We start from the raw sequence: 16,057 nt of genomic DNA, 5'->3' as shown, positions 1-16,057 counted from the left end.
TTCAGTGTCTGTGGTGCAGGAGCTCGCTGTGCAGAACGTGAGAACTTCCTGCTGTGATAAGGAGCCAACAGCTCTTCCAGCAGGTGCAGCCTTTAGCTGCAGTCCTGAAGATGTAACAGCAACGTTTGCTGGCATGAGCCTTCAGTGTTGTCCATCTCAGACTGAGGAGCTCACTCATGAAGGAGCACTGGAACAGGCCTGAACCAGTTCAGAAGGCAGAGCTTTGTTTTCTGCGTTGCACTGCTGTGGTAAGAATTAGGAGGGGAAGCTGTGTTCAAGAATCTCTAATCCATGATGGTGGCTCTGACTGAAATGGAATAATCTTCTTTTAAAGGGTGCTCTAAACCACTCAAGCTTTATAAATATTAATTTTGTTCTTTTGTTTCCTAATAAAAGGCTTTTATTCATGAAATCACTGTTTATTTATTAACCTGACAAACTAATAGCAAGCTCTCTTCTTTCAGTGTATGCATGTGCCATATCACAATTCTGCTTGTCACCGTAATAAGAACTTCATTCATCTGCTTTAAAATGTCATTGATAACAACCTGGCAGTGGCCCAGCTTGGAGCAAGTTAACTACAAAAGGCTGCATTGTAAAACCTTTCTGAGAGTACATGCTACATTAAGTCTAAAATTAAAAAAAAAAGAGAGAGAAATGTGCAGTCTGGTCCAGGCTGCAGACAACTGCCAAATAACTTCAGACCTGAAAAAAACAGCTCTGTATAGAGGAGATCTGGCTGAAAACGGAATTAAGGGTATATTCTGCTCACTTTAAAACCTTTGAGGTACACTGAATTTATAATCATTATCTTAAAATGAGAAGGAATGTCTGATGGCACCACAAGAGACACATAAGGATCTTCTTATTTCCTTTAGTCTCTTATTTCTTTGACTGGTCAGGATTAAAACTACAGTCTGAAAATCAGTTACAAACCTTTTGGAGTAAACTACTAGTAATTCTGTGAGGTAGTTTGTTATAAACAACCTTCCCTTATCCCAGCTGCAGGCTGTACATCGCACATACTTATCCACGTGTAGGTTCACGCAGTGCAAGCAGGGTGTCCGTCACATATGCCTGGTCTTTTTGCCAGCTCTTCTGGAGGTACCCAAGCTGCTCATTGCCCTGGCAATCTCTGTTTGGGGCTTCATGTTCATGGCAGTTCAGGGTTTCTTGCTTTTGACTTTCCTGTTCTTAGAACTATTACAAATGAAACTTGTAGCCTGAGTGAGAGTGAAAGCGATGCAGAGCTTGTAAACTACTTTGAGAGAAGCTCTCAGGGATTTTTAAAACGGGCCCTGCCCTATGCTCCATGTATGAAAACACACAGCCCCTGGTTGAACAATTGGGTGGAACGTGAAGCTTTAAGGCGTGTTCATCCAAAGCCTTCTGAGAGCAATATAAACATGCAGTAAACTACCACCATTCTCATCCTACACTCCAGAAATGTCAAAGGCTCGGGCAGTGTGGTGAAGGGCTTGCTCAGAATGGATGGGTGTATGGTCTGATTTCTTAACTGGAGTGGGGGCTGCAAGAGCTTAACAAAAGAAAAAAGATACAATTTCATGCTGCTTCATTTGTGTGGTTTTCTTGTTTTGTCTCTTTCTTAAGTATAGTGTGTGGACAGCACCATGGGTTAGGGAACACTTCATCTTCCGAGACTTTTCGTATGTAGCCTTCTACTGAAGTCAATGGGCGTGGAGGTAAGAAGTGCTGTGTGCTTCCTGACAACATCACTGCCACCCACTCTGCAGCCTGATGCACACAACACTCCTTGTATTTGAGCATTGTTTCTCTCCAAAAAAGTCGCATGCAGTTGCACAATGAAGACACTGCTTATTTGTGTGGTGCAAATCTCTTCCTGCTTGTCGGTACAAAGTGCAAGCAGTGAGCATCAGAGTGTGGGGGACTTCACTGATGCTGCATGAACACTTGCCACTGAACTTCAGTGGCATCCCTGTATTATGTCAAAACAAAAGATGACTTCACCGTTGGTTTGTGAGTGAATGGGATGTGACCATAGGGTTGAATGTTGCTGCCTGAAGTGTTTGTGTTACTGATGCTCAGCACCTCTTGCCCTGCTGTTGTGTATGTATTTTTACAATTGCTGAGCCTCGTCTCTCAATGGTTAACCATTTTCTCATGAGCCAGTCAGTATCAGTGAGAGTTTCCTGTTTCCTTGTCTTTCTGTTGATACACAACTTTCTCTGTTGAAAGAACCTATCTGCTGCACCCCTCAGCTTCCAGCCAATGGCTTAAAGCAGAGGGAGGGGGAACTGTCTGAAGTAGCATTCTGATATTCTCACAGAGATATTGACAGTGGGGTCTGGTGACTAAATTGTTGCCATAAAACACAAATTCATTAGTTGATGCTGTTGAAATCCATTGACTTTTCTGTACTCCTGATAGAAGGCTTTAAAATACCCAGCTGCAGACTGATCCTCTCCAAGCATGTGACACTGACATCAGTCCTAGAAGTGAGGCATTGAACTGCCTCCAAAAATGAGCTCATCGGGTGATATTCAATGCTCTGATTTAGCAAATATTCGCTAACTTGATTGCATGGTCACCTGTACCTACTCTTTGAAAGATGGAAATTAATTCCAATTTTAGCTGCTGCTATTCCAGGTATCAATGTTGTAATCCTAAGATCCTTCTGGTTAGAATGCTGTGCTCTCACTGTATGTTGGGAGCTGGCCTTGGCAGAGCCTATCTCAAATTGCTGCTGATTTGCTCCAAGACTTTGGTTTTTTTTTCTCCCTGCACCCCTCCCAATAAGCTATAGGAAATAAAAGGTTGGGGTTTTGTTGTTAAGCCATCCCTCTAAAGCCACACTGAAATAAAACCAGCTCCTGGCAGAAGATCCTGGAGGGCTGGGTGCCTCCAGCTTCCTCCCCTCAGCAGTAACCACATCCTTCCTCTCATGACCCGCAAAAGAACACAAATTCAGGCAGCATCTCAAAGTGGTGGTAACTCTGAGTAAACACACTTGTCCATTATTTCTGTAGACTTGAAGAAGTCCTGTATTTATCTGTAATTAGACTCTGTTCTAGATTCAGGTGACTGATCATCTCAACAGATACCTGATTATTTATTTGAAATATGGGGATAAGAGAATCAATATGTTAGAAGAAGGGTTCATGTGAACTTGTGCAAAAACATCTTTGTCTCCCTCCCTCCTTCCCAGTAGTTTCTGCCTGTTATTGCACTTTACATGATCGTTTGGTTTGAATGCTGTTTCCTGCTGAATAAAGTCCTTATTGAACTGGCCATAACGTTGCACTTTTCTTTCAAGGAATACTGCTGCTAACTTAAGACAGAGGAAGTTGCTGTATCTTATGGGGCTGTAAAATTGTGACCGATTGTGCAACTAAAGGGTTACACTGGGGAAGAAAAAGAATGGGAAAACTGTTGCTGGTGTATACAGAGAGTTGAGGTGATGTGAAGCTCTTAAAAGCCTTATGTGTAGAGCAGGAAAAGAAGCTAGGTTTGAAGAGCAAGCAGGAGAAAATGATATAGGAAGAAGTCTGTTCCTGCAAGAGTAAATGATCCCTTGGAGTAGCCCCAGAGGCTGGTTGATGTGAACTCTGTGCAGAGTTCAGTGGGGAGCGTGCTCTGATGTCCTGGGTGATACTGCCTCTTTCTACTTCTTGTTTACAAAAACCTGGCATGTTTTCAGACCACATCCTTGGTGGGGATGAGGAGTGGGATGACAAAAATGGTTACTTGTGTCTAGAAAGTCAGAGCAGGACCTATTCAAATTGGCTGAATGGCTGCTGCCTGGTTTTGGTTAACTTCAGGAGCGGTGCGGGTAAGACGGGAGGTCTCGGGGCGGGAGTGTGCAGCCCCTGTCGTGCCTCAGCACATGCATTCTGTGGTGGCAGTTCAGTAGCATACTTGAGATGTTGCCTCTGCAAAACGATGGAATAAACTTCCGCTTTTCCCAGTAAAATGCCTGTGGTATGTGCGTCACTTGGTTGGTTTAGTTCATCTTCATTTAACAACAGAAAGAGTTGTGCAGAGTACGCATAGGGCATGGAAGTGGAGACCTGAGCTCCATCTCTCTGCTGCTGGAGGGCAGGAGGATGTAGGGAGAGAGGGAAAAAAGGAAAATGGATTTGCCTGTGCCAGGTTTGATACTGAAGAGCTCTTTCCAGTGATTTGAGAAGGGGGTAGGGAGAGAACCAGATGCTCTTAGGAAGTTCATACCATTGTTAATAATGTAATTCACAGATGGTGGTGAAGGCCTTGAAGAGGCTTTCATGCAGTACTTCTGCTCTGTAATAGATAATCACATAAGGGCTCACAAATGGAGATGACTTAATCCCAAGGATGAGTCTACAGTGATCTATTTGATAGAGGCCCTGTGGATCATTGGAACCTTTTTAAACAGTTCACAGCTTTCAGGATCCCTGAATATTGAGCACTATTCCAGCACTGGACCAATCCCTAATTAAATTGTCAGGATAAAATGTCAGTATAACTTTGATACCTTTCCAACGAAAGCAGCTCTTCTAAACTAAAAAGCTATCTGTTTGGTCTGGGTACAGAAATCAATACAGGTAGAAGTGTGAAAATCAGTTTGTACAGTGGTGGTGTGTCAAGAGGCAGTTCTGCTTTCATTTCCATTTATCTGGTTGGAGTTGAAAGTAGACCTTGTCTATATTCTGAACAGCTGTCAGTACTGCTTGAGAGCTGAGAAGAAGGACTGGGTTCCATGTCCTCTTACAAGCAAGCCTCTCATACCTATAAGCTTTATTGCAAGTGAATGGTCTGTTCGTTTTCAAACGTCCAGAATCAGAAGAGTTTTAGTCAAGTCTGCAACTAAATTCAAACATTTCTATGCTTGTAAGAGGCTTATTGGTAAGTCTTTGCTGATTGTTGGTCAGCTTCTTTGTTAGCTCAAAACTATGTAACAAAAAGTACATATTAGGGACTTCAAAGCAGTACTAGCTTATATGTGGAACACTAAAAGTGAAGAGTTCCAGATAACATGAGAACTTTGCTTTGTTTGCTGCTGTCTTTTCAGGTGCAGCTCCTCCCTTCCAAAGAGATGTTTCTATAATGGGTTTTATTATTATTATTAACTTCTTCAAGTTTCAATTGTGATTAGTAAATTGGCTTCTTGTGATGTTTGTCATGTGATGGTTAATGAGCCCTAAAGAATGTGCTCCTGTGACTTCAGCCATGTATTTGCCTGTATCAACACAGGCTGGATCATGTGTTCTTGTTGTCTTGCATTTTGAGCTGAGTAGTGAAGGGGGCTGGGGATGGAAAAAAGGGGGGGACTGTTTCAGGGCTAAGCTACCACAAATTCTCAGACTACTTAATTTGTGACCTTGTTCAGTAGCTAAATGCTGTCCAGGATTTTCTACCACTTCCATACTTCCACAGGGATCTTTTCTGTATTAGAAAAGAAAGACCTAAATATTTTAAGATTTTTTTTTTTACCTTGGTGGGGTGTGTGTGCTTTAACTGAATCATAGAATGGTTTGAGTCAGAAGGGACCTTAAAATCATCCAGTTCCAACCCCCTGCCATGGGCAGGGACACCTTCCACTAGAGCAGGTTGCTCTAAGCCACGTCAAACCTGGCCTTGAACACTACCAGGGATGAAGCATTCACAACTTCCTTGGGCAACCTGTTCCAGTGTCTCACCACTAACACAGCAAAGAATTTCTTCCTTATATCCCACCTACATCTCCCATGTTTAAGTTTGAATATATACATATATATGTGCTGCTACTGCTGTTCATTTCTCTGTTTTGCCTCCCTGCATTTGATACAGCAACTGTTGTTGGGTATAAATCAGTGTTCTTAACTCCTGGACATCATTGTCTTACAGGAGAGATGACCGCCAGCTAAAGTTGTTCAGTGCCCTGAAGGCTCTGCATGTTGGATGCCCTAACACTAAAGCTGTGCATATTCACTAGCTTTCATTCTCCAGCAGATGGGCTGTGCTCTAGAGTTCACATCCTGTTAGACTTTTTTGTATGTTTTATGTCTGTGTGGGCTAATGCAATTCTTTGGATTTGAATCCAACATCAAAATAACATCAGTTTAATACAATGGGTTTTCTATTGCCTGCTTCTTTTTTTTTTTCCCTCCAAGTTGGTTTTTATTTTTAACTCTGACTCTTGCCTTTGTTGCTTCATAATTTGGGGCTTTTTGCTTGCTCTTCATGTTGCTTAAAACAAAACAACCAACCCAAACCCACACAAAACTCTGTTTTGCTTAGCTCAGACAGTATTTCCACTTGGCTCAGATGATGTGCATTTCTGAGCTGAGGGAATCCTCATTTGGCTGGTCACCCAAACTCTCTTCAAGAGCATTAGAAGGATCTACAGCTTAAGTTCATCAGAGCACTGACCTGCTCTAGTTTTAATGAGATTTATTATACAGGTACCTTTTGGATTCTATGGCTTTGATCTTCAAAATGATCTGTATAAACCTGTTAGTAAAAGCAGAACTATTGACAGAAACCTGACTCTTTATGCTGAATCTGCCCTATGTTAAGATCAATGATTTTTGAAACTCCAATAATATCCTTGTGCCATTGGCATGCAACTTATCTGTTCTGTTTGGCTAAGTGCTTGTTTTCATGTTTCTCTTCTTAGCTCTTTCAATCCTCCCTCTCAGAAAACTGCATTGATCAAACCCTGATATCGCAGCTCAGCCTTGGAGAGGGTGGAAGAAACAAATCTGCATGTTAAGAGTTGATGGGTGATTGTGTGTGAGTTTTATGGATACAGCTGCAATCCTAATACATGCAGGAGACACTGGGAGAGGGGTGAGTCTTGGCCAAACACAAGGATGTATTTTCCCTAAAATTGCCTTTGGCTTTCATAAAAGCTTGACAGCACTTCATAATTTGAGTTTTGTTCACTTAAAAAACCTGAGAGTTCTTGACTTGCTCCAAAATGAGTTCCTGGGAACTTTCAGCTTGTCAATGAACTGTAGGACTCCAAGGCCTGGGAAGGGGATCCAGAGGGTGTAGATGTGTACGAGTTATCATTGAGTGAAGGCAGTGGTAGAGACCATGGGCAACACGAGCAGGGAAACTGGTGTCTGGACTGAGAGTATCTGGATCAGTTTCCTCCAGAGCTGCAGGATGTGTGAGATACAATAGCCTGCCTTTCACTTTGGTGACTCCTATGGCTGTGTTAAACCTCCATGGACGACACAGCTTGACAAGCCTCTAGCAGAGGTGGCCAGTGAATGCAGTGATTTGACCTGTTCCATCAATGTTTGGCAAGCCTAATGGCTAGGTGATCCCTGGAGCTGTGGAAAAACTGTGTGGCTTGTCAGTACCAGGGTTCATTAGCTTTCCTCTGCTCACCCTGGTGTTTGTACATGCAGTACTCGGGTCTGAGGCAAATGCACTGCTGGGTGTAACACCTCTTTTTTTATTAGTGTACCTATTAATGGAAGCACAGTGCATAATGTAATCCTAAAATAGCTACTCCATGAATGCAGAAACATTCCACTTCTGACTGATCGGCCGTTCAGAAATGAGCATTTCGGTGTGCACTAGAGACTGAGTGGCGGCTTTCCACATCTGCACGAATGGAGTTAGAAACATCTGTTCAGGCACCTCGCTCCTTGTTCTGTCCTCTTACCCCACACCTACTTACCTCAGTGTAACAGTCCTCAAAACCAGATTACTCTTTCTCTTGGTTGTGAATGACCAGGAACACAAAGAGTTTACGGTCAAGCTCTGGCTGTAGTGCGTAGTTCGAAGAGCTTGGCAGGCCCCAGGGAGCCCATGTGCAGTGTTTTCTGCCTGACAGGCAGCTCTACAACAGTGTGTGATGCTCTAGAGCCCTGGCACAGCTTCACAATGAGCAGAAGACCTGCAGATACATGTCAGGGCATGATCTGTGTGGTCTGTTGGATCACAGACCTAAAGTCTGTCCCAGGTTGAGGATGTCTCCTGTAACCGCCCACTCGCTGCCTAGGCGGATGGTGCAGGTTACACAGGGCTCCCTCCCAGGGGACCAGTGCCACTGGAAGTGGGTACAGGCTCACCCATTGGAAAAGGGGGGAAAGGGCAAGACTCTTCTAAGGATTCCTGCTGGGCAAATACACATCTTCACTGGATTAGACTGTTGATGCCTCGTGCATGTGCTGGACTGTCTATTGCTCTGGCCCCTCCTGGCAGGCACTGAGGACCTGCTGCCGGCTTCTAATGCTGCCTTCCCTCTCCTGCCCGCAGGGCTCAGTGCTAAGGGCTCTGGCAGGGCCAGATCAGCAGGCAGAGCCTAAAGAAGTGATTTTTCTTGTGCTGATCAGTGTTGCTTTTCCAAATACCACACGGTCTCTATGACTATAATCGTGTAGCCATCTCATTTAGAGCTGACCTCAAAGGCAAGTTCTCCACTCCTCCCAGAAAGGGGGATTTTGACATAGGGGCTTACGCTGGTTTAAGGCTGCTTTATCTTAGTATAGTATAAACCTGTTTCTACTTATCTTAAGGCAGAAAGCAACTGGGGGATTTGGATTGGACTGGATGATTGATTCCTGCTGATTTAAGCAATCCATAAGGAGTGCCTTTTGCCCTTACCTAGCTAATCTTAATTTCCTTTTCTGGCATAGGCAGTACGTATTTACTTTACACTGTTTCTTGCAGCAGGACAAAGGGACAGGCTGAGCATTGGCTTCCACAGCTCTGCTCTTCAGGTGGTTATTTATGCAAGGTGCTGGCGAAAGGGAAGGGAAAGTTTTAACTGGATTAACCTCAAGAAGAGAGTGCGGGGATTTAGTGATTAAGGAACCAAAGGCAACCAGCAATCACTAACTTAAAACGTGCTGTAAGAGAGCCAGTCTCTATAGACTGGAAATAGAGTCCTTCCTTACCTGCATATGTTGAGGTTGGCAGCAATTTTACCTTTGGGGTATTATAGAAGGTGGTCTATAGGGCTGCAGGGTATGTGTAGGGGGTTTCCTCTTAAGGTTTGTCTTTTGATGGAAAAATAATTGGCAACTGTTTAAGAAAATACCGCTGGAGCACTGAGTGCTCAATGAGATCTTAAACCTGGCACTCTGAAGGTATGTTGGTGGCTTGCTCCAGCATAATGAGAACATCTGGTTTCGATAGACTTGTAGCTCTCATAACTTCATGCACTCTCCTTGTACACCTTCTGCCCTTGCCCCAAAGTGTTTGTATTGTCCTGTATGATTTTTTCCGCTGATGCTGGTCTGCATCCCTGCAGGGAAAATCCTGGTAGATTACAGGATTGACAGAAAGATTGGGAGAGATCAACAAAAACCTGTTACTAAGGAGACACGAGTTTTAGCATTGTGTCTCTAATGGCCAGTCTGCTGAAGAGGAAACAGATGGCACAAAGGAGGCTGGGATTATATAGACAAGTACTGCAGGGCCACAGATCTCATACATCTATTGAACTTCCAGGGGTCAGGCAGATCCAGTCTTGTGCCAAGACTAATGGGGTTCCTTTGCCTTTGGCACAGTGTTCCTCTCCTTCTGTCCTTAACGGCTGTTCTGGACACAGGGGTTCTGCATCAGCCATTGCTGCTCCTGGGAAGAGCCAGGTTTGGCACAGAGCGAGGGCAAGCTGGCTTTATGGAAGCGTGTCCCTTTGACAGGTCAAGCTGTACCCGCTGCCAGGGGCACTTGCATCTTGAGAGGGGGAAGTAACCAAACCTTACATGGCATTCGGGTTTAGTGCAGCTTTTCTCTTGTTACCAACACACACGTGTAGGAACGTGACTTCCTCTCTAGAATGGGAGGACGGGTGGTGGCCGCAGTCATTCCCGGCTTTTGACACAGCCTGGCCTTTATTGCAATATAATGGTTCACAGAGGCTTAGATTTCAGGAATGATGCTCCCAGCTGCCAGGCGCCTGCTTCCCCTGCTGCTGCCTGCTCTCTCCAGAGATGCGGAATGACACTGCTGCTCTGGGCTGAGCAGCAGGTAAATAAGCAGAGGCAGAGGACACACAATGCTGGAGTCACTTTTGCAAGAGGCTAAGATCTATTTCTCTTGTATTTAACTTCCAGGATCTAGAGAGTGTTGCAGTAAACAGGACACTGATTCGTTAATAGATGGGGTAGTGCTGGATGACTCCAGTACTAGAATTAATAGCTTGACAGCATTTCCTTTTCCCTTTTCTCTCCTCCCACAGCAATTTGGACTGATACCCAAATAAACAATAACAAAGACATTTTTGGAGGAGCTGGCTGGGAGAAATAACAAAAGTCAAGGGGCACTCATTATGCAACTTTGTTCTGCTCATATTTGACTCATCCAGAAAACCCTGTTCTACTCCTCAGCTGCATTTTCCTTTCTCTTTTTTTCCTCTTTTCTTTAAGTGCTGTTGGAGGAGGTGTTGTTTGAGTTGATGCCTTGGTTTTGGTCCCTCAGAAACTGCCTAGGCCCTTGTATCTCCAGTTGGCTGTAGGCATGGAGTGCTGAGAGAGTGTAGGCAGAACACTACTGTGGAGAGACAGTGTACAAGAGCCTATAAACCAGCTTGCATCAGGCAAGAAAATGGCTCAGCGTGCTGCCTTCAGTTCCAGCAGCAGGAGACTAATACCTGGGTGTATTTTTTACAGAAGTGAGTGATTCTGAGCTCTTTATAACCATTATGTTCCAGTTCTGGTAGCAGTGGTCCCCTGCCAGAAGTGGGGCAACTGGGAGACTCTGCTGCACCCTGGGGACCGAGGATGTGAACATGGAGCACACTCTGTACCTTGTGATTCTCTCTGCTGTGTCTTGCCAGGGAATATCTTCAGGCTTTCCTTTCCCTCTGCTCTCCCAGGGCTCTGCTTTGTGTCCTGCATGTCCCAGCAATTCCTTTTGAAGTTTTGCCTGAAACACTTGGGGCTTTTTTTTCTGTTCCCTACCCTGATAGAGGCTAGAGGTGAAGGGACTTTGCTGCCAATTCCTTTTCTGATACAGAGCTTCAGCTCCTGCTGTTAAACCTCTACCAGCCACTTCTGTTCCAGATCTGTCACTGCAATAGAGCAGAAACTCCCCGGCTGCGCTCCTGCTTGAATCCAGGGTTGTGCAATAGCCGCCTGTGAGTGCCAGTGCAGATGCTGCTGCATCCAGACACGCTGCACCATGTAGTTGCTTAGGTACCACCTTTTTTCCCGTTTTTCTCCCAAATGCAGGTGACAATTTGCAACTTGTAATTATACCATTCGACACCGATTCAGGGTTAAGCAATGTTAAGAATTTGAAATACTAATGACTTCCTCTCGATGTTGCTTTTCAGAGGTTGAGTATTGTGGAATTTGAAAGGACTGAGTGTTGCTCTGCTCCCTTTTCAGAGTCTTGATTTCACCTCCACAAGTGATAAATAACTCCTCACTTGGAGGATTTGTTTCATCCAGAAACCCATCTTTTAATTACTGATGCAGGAGGCCAAGGGCTCTGCATGGCCTGGCTGCTGGTGCCTGCAGATCAGGTAGGTCAGGAAGATTTCTGTGCTGCTCCTAACTCACCCGCTGTCGTATGTTCATTACGTCAAGGGGAGCTCTGATGGGAGCTGGCAGGGATTGGATCTCGAAGGAGATGAGGGGGTGAGAGTCTTTTCTAATGTTCTGGAAGGGAGAAGGATGCTTGTGTGGTACGGCAGCCACTCGCCTGCTGAGCTGGTACAGGGTGAAAATGGAACTCAAATGTGTCTCATGGATGGCTGCTTGTGCCTCCCTCTGTGCAGTCAAAGGCAAGTTGTCAAAATGAAAAGCCCATGCCTGGCTATGCTGCTACTGACCATGAATTAGACTTCTAACAAGAGAGCTATGCTGGCACAGCTTGGACATAAATAGGAATGGTATCCAGATAAGCTCTATTCTTGTCCCTTTATGGGTATAATATATTTCATATATGTGGCAGGTGAATCAGCATTGCTTTAGTGACCCTGCTATACATTCTGGGAGAAGTCAAAGCTCTGGAGTTACAATTTGAACTGTGCCTGCACAGAGCCCTGGAATAACCTCCTGCTTTTTAATGGAGATGACTGTAGCAGGGATACAAATGAGGCTGCTGTGAGTGCACACCAAGGTGAACAAGAAGCTAACAGGAAGATGGCTGATTGCAAGACAAAGACCCTTCCCTCTGTGGTGTACCTCCCTTCCTTCCACCTTCCTCCTCCTAAAATAGCCCTTCAACATGAGTGAAACCCAAATATTTTCCTCTTTTAAAAGCACGTTTAATGTTTATTCATTTCAATGGGAAACTGACTTACACCAAAAGCTGTGATGTGCATCTGCTATGTCTGGTCTATGTCCTTATTCCTTGTAATGCCTAATCATTCCATCATGAATGATGAAAGGTTATCAGCTGCAGTTTCACATCTCCAACTTCTCTGCATATGGCTCATCAGCCAGTTTGCTTTTCAGGCTCCTTCAACCTTGTTCAGTTCTGGCTGTCTTTTAATGCAGCAGTTTAGGAGATTCTCTCCCTTGGAACCTCCCAGGTTCCAAGGTGGAGATGTCAGTCCTCTGGGTGAGGAGATGCACACGGCCACGCTGCTTCTGAAAGCTCTGGAGTCCATTGGGAGGTTGAGCAAGGTCTGAGTATGAACAGGTAGTGACTGGAGCAGGGCCAAGGTGTCAGTGTCCATCCTTAATTGCACAGGGCCAATTTCATGCATGTAAATGTGTCACCCTGCATGAATGGATAATGAACAGCTGCTCATTGGGGTAACCTGTGGAGCTGGGATTTCATTTTCATCACAGACTGTTCATTGTGTAGAAGCCCTGCCCTGTGCTTCACCAGTGTACACACGCGTTATCTCTGACTTGGTCTTAGGTAAACTGTACCTTAAATATGTATGAAAACAGTGTCTGGGTTCATACAGCAAGGGAGTTTTCTCACAATTGCCCTATCAACATAAGCATTTGTTGCTGTTGTAGGGGAACAAATGCTTCTGGATTTTAAGATATACAGTGGACAGCTTCATTAGCTTTGCCTAAAAGGAAATTAAGCCAGTATCTTCAGGGTTCTGGGAGGTGTTAATCTAGCAAAGCATCATCATTATGTTAAATACCTGCCTTTTCTGTCTTACTTGTGCAGTGTTAAAGGCTTTCTGAAAGTTAGAGGAAAGCTCTCTTCAGGGAGTCAATGGGTTTTTAGGCTTTTTCTTGGTGTTTGTATATGTCTAGAGATAATACGCTACTACGCAGCTTAGAAAGGTCGTGTGTGATACTGCTTTGGTGTAGGGATATTTAATATGAGGATGTATCCACAAAGTTTGTATTCTTTTTTGTTCCCTCCCCCTTTGGGTGCGTCTGCGATTGAGGCGCAAGCTGTTGTACTCCACATCAGGCAGGCTTCTTTCACTGCAGAAATTCAATTGACAGTAATCTCCCTTCAGATCTGCCCTGGTGGGGTAGCGTAGCAGGCTGTCACACTGCATTTCTCATCCCGACTCTTGCTGTACCAGTTGGAAGCTTCTAATTTTTTGCCTTCAAGAGTCTGAGCTTTACTTGTGCGGGTTTTTTTGTGCTAAACAGAGTTTGCATAAATCTCTTTGCTCCAGCAGGAAGATGAAAGCTTTGATAAGGAACTTGTTGGGTTTTTTTCCCTCTCTCCAGAGCAGGAGCGCAGTGTCTTTGACCTGAATATACCAATTAGTGACACAGCAAAGTGATGCAGAAAACAGTCTGAAGGAATGCCAACCCCTGAATGAACACTTGACTGCAGAAAGCTGTTGCTTATGTGGAACCTCAAACACAGAAGAAATGTGAGGAGGAAACCAGTGTTCATTCAAAGCATTTCATGCAAATAGTGATAGATGAGAGATGGCTGGAGAAAGCTGCCTGTTCGCCCCTGATCCCTATAGCTTTGGAGAGGTAAAAGCACTATGCAAAACCCAGCGTGGCTCTCTCCTTTCCCCTTTGTGGCCTAGTTTGCTCAGCTTAGCTTTTTGAAGGACTTTTATGTCAAACTTAAAGGCTTCCTGGTAGCAGCTTCTATTTATAAGAAGTGTTTAATGGCAGATGTATTTCGGAAAGCAGCAATGAGCTACTTCTCTAGAGCACACCAGGTGACTTTTTTAATTAGTTTCATAACTTAATAATGGTTAAGGTTCAGCATCTCCAGGGACTGAGGGATTCTAAAGTGAACTGGTTTTCAGTTCAGCTTTGAGACCCATCCTCTCTATGTGAGTACCTGCACATTGCCACCGTGTTGATGGTTTCCATAATACACCGAATAAATCAGTTCACACAAACTGCTGCAGATTTTGTCTTTGTTCTCCATGTGGCAGCTGTGGAGCTGCAAACTTTGGCTGTCAAATCACCAAACTGCTTGGGTTTTCTTGCAAATAAAAAGGCAACCTTTCATGAACCCAGGTTTTGGAGTCAGCCCTCATTTCTTTTTACCAGCCAGTGTTGTTGCTGGCACTTCAGCCTTACTGCAAATGCATATGTGTGGGCTTTTTGCTAACACAGTTTATTTAAGAGATTGATACAACTCAGACTGCATGAAAGTCTCTCTGCTCCAGAAATGTGTAATAGATCTTTGGCAATCTGACTCAAATGTTTGTCTTACTTTGTTCCAGCACATAATTTGAGATAATTGATAGGAACAGCCTTGTGCCCTTGAATCAGCATCTGTCAAATGCTTCATCTTGGAAGGTGCTGATTTTCAGTTCTATGTGATGTCCACGCACAGATCCTGGTCCCTTGGACTTAAATGGCCTCTATTAAGTTGCTTCACTGGGCATCTCATGCCAGTCCGTGCAGATGTTGGATACCCCGGGGCATATCTAATGTCACTGTATATCTGTGTCAAGAGTTGAGTCAAGCCCTGAGGTATCTGAACGTCCATTGCATGCCCTTATCTGTATGTGACTTCTATTGCATTAGAGGAAAGGCTGTGGCTGCAGTAATGGCACCTTCTCTGCAATACTTGACCAGACTGGGTTATCCATGCATTGGGTAACAGTTGAGGGAGGGTGCTTTTTGTACTGACTTGTTTAAAACTTGCTGACACACAAGGGGAGCTCATGTATGGAGGAGCTTGCAGTGCACTGTAGCCCAAACAAAGATACCCTGGGAGTCAGGGGGATGCTATGAAGAGGAGTGCTTGCATGGATTAACAACTGGATCTGTGCCTGGCTGCACAACCTCTGATTTGACTGAAGCAGCTGCCTTCTTCCCAGCAAAGGTCGTGTTCAGCTCAGAGGCACTTAGTGTGTGTTTGAACAACTGGATGGGATCGCGCCAAGGCAAGGGGAGGCAGAGAGCTAGAAGATTGCTCATTTAATTACAAGCCTTTTCTTTGTAGTATTTCCTTTGAGACTGGGTCCAGAGTTGTTCACATAATGGTGGCTGACAGTTCAGTGGAAAGCTTCTCTGATGGCCTGGCTAGATCTGAATCTTGCTGCAGGTTTGGGGGGATCTATATTGACTAATTTTTTGTTGTATAAATAAGAATCAGCCAGTTGCACTTCACTAGGAGAGGTAAAACAACTTCAAGTTCTTTGTCTCACGGAGCTTCTCACAAAACAGCCTCTGCATTCCTGCTCTTGCACAAGGTCTCTCTGCCCCTGTTAAGGATCTTTAAAGAAAAAGAACAATACTGACTCCGAAAATTAACAGCTTCAAGAAATGAAAGTGGTTTTCCCTCTTGGTTCTGCCTTCCTATGAGAAATTCGGGATCGCTCACTGCTGGTGTTTGTTGCTGTGCAGAGGATTTATGTAAAGGGGGAAAGCGGACCACACAATGAAGGTACTGGAGCTGCCCATCCAAAAAGCAAATCCTGGCCAAGATTTAGAAAACACAGAAGGGGGAGAGGAGTTCTGTAATGTCTGAAGTGTGCACGTCACAGCTGTGAGCAAAATGGTGACTTGTGGGGTGAAAACTGCCTGAATTGCCAGGGCTTTGATATCGATGGCTGTGACCAGTCACATTCCTGATAAACACTTCTCAGGCATTGTCTGTACAGTCAGGTATGTTGGCATAAAATCACATGGAGCAAGTAGTTATTAAATCGGAATCTCTTTCAAGGTTTGAAAGATGTATTTTTTTAGGGTGTAGTCTGTGTGAAATGTTCCTTGGTTAATAGAAACGGAGTGAATGT

The 16,057-nt window shown here is 44.4% G+C and overlaps 1 protein-coding gene across 4 annotated transcripts in view; it reads left to right on the top strand.

Annotated features, from left to right (window-relative positions):
- Window positions 1-16,057, top strand: part of SSH2 (slingshot protein phosphatase 2) — an 89,344-nt gene that overhangs the window by 10,226 nt on the left and 63,061 nt on the right. The window contains exon 1 of one of the 4 annotated variants that reach the window (XM_061470177.1): window positions 1,624-1,703. The exons of the other annotated variants lie outside the window; for them this stretch is intronic. Coding sequence (XP_061326161.1) covers window positions 1,692-1,703 — 12 coding nt within the window. The 5' untranslated portion in view covers window positions 1,624-1,691. Of the gene's footprint in view, window positions 1-1,623; window positions 1,704-16,057 lie in introns of those variants that run through there. 4 annotated transcript variants of the gene reach the window in all.

The sequence above is a fragment of the Pezoporus flaviventris genome, unplaced genomic scaffold (assembly GCF_033815535.1).
Source record: "Pezoporus flaviventris isolate CSIRO_AGI_PZ_B2104156 unplaced genomic scaffold, CSIRO_AGI_Pfla_v1 ptg000063l, whole genome shotgun sequence".
Classification (NCBI taxonomy): domain Eukaryota; kingdom Metazoa; phylum Chordata; class Aves; order Psittaciformes; family Psittacidae; genus Pezoporus; species Pezoporus flaviventris.
The sequence above is the reverse complement of the archived record's forward strand: the minus strand, read 5'-3'. Positions and strand labels throughout refer to the sequence as shown.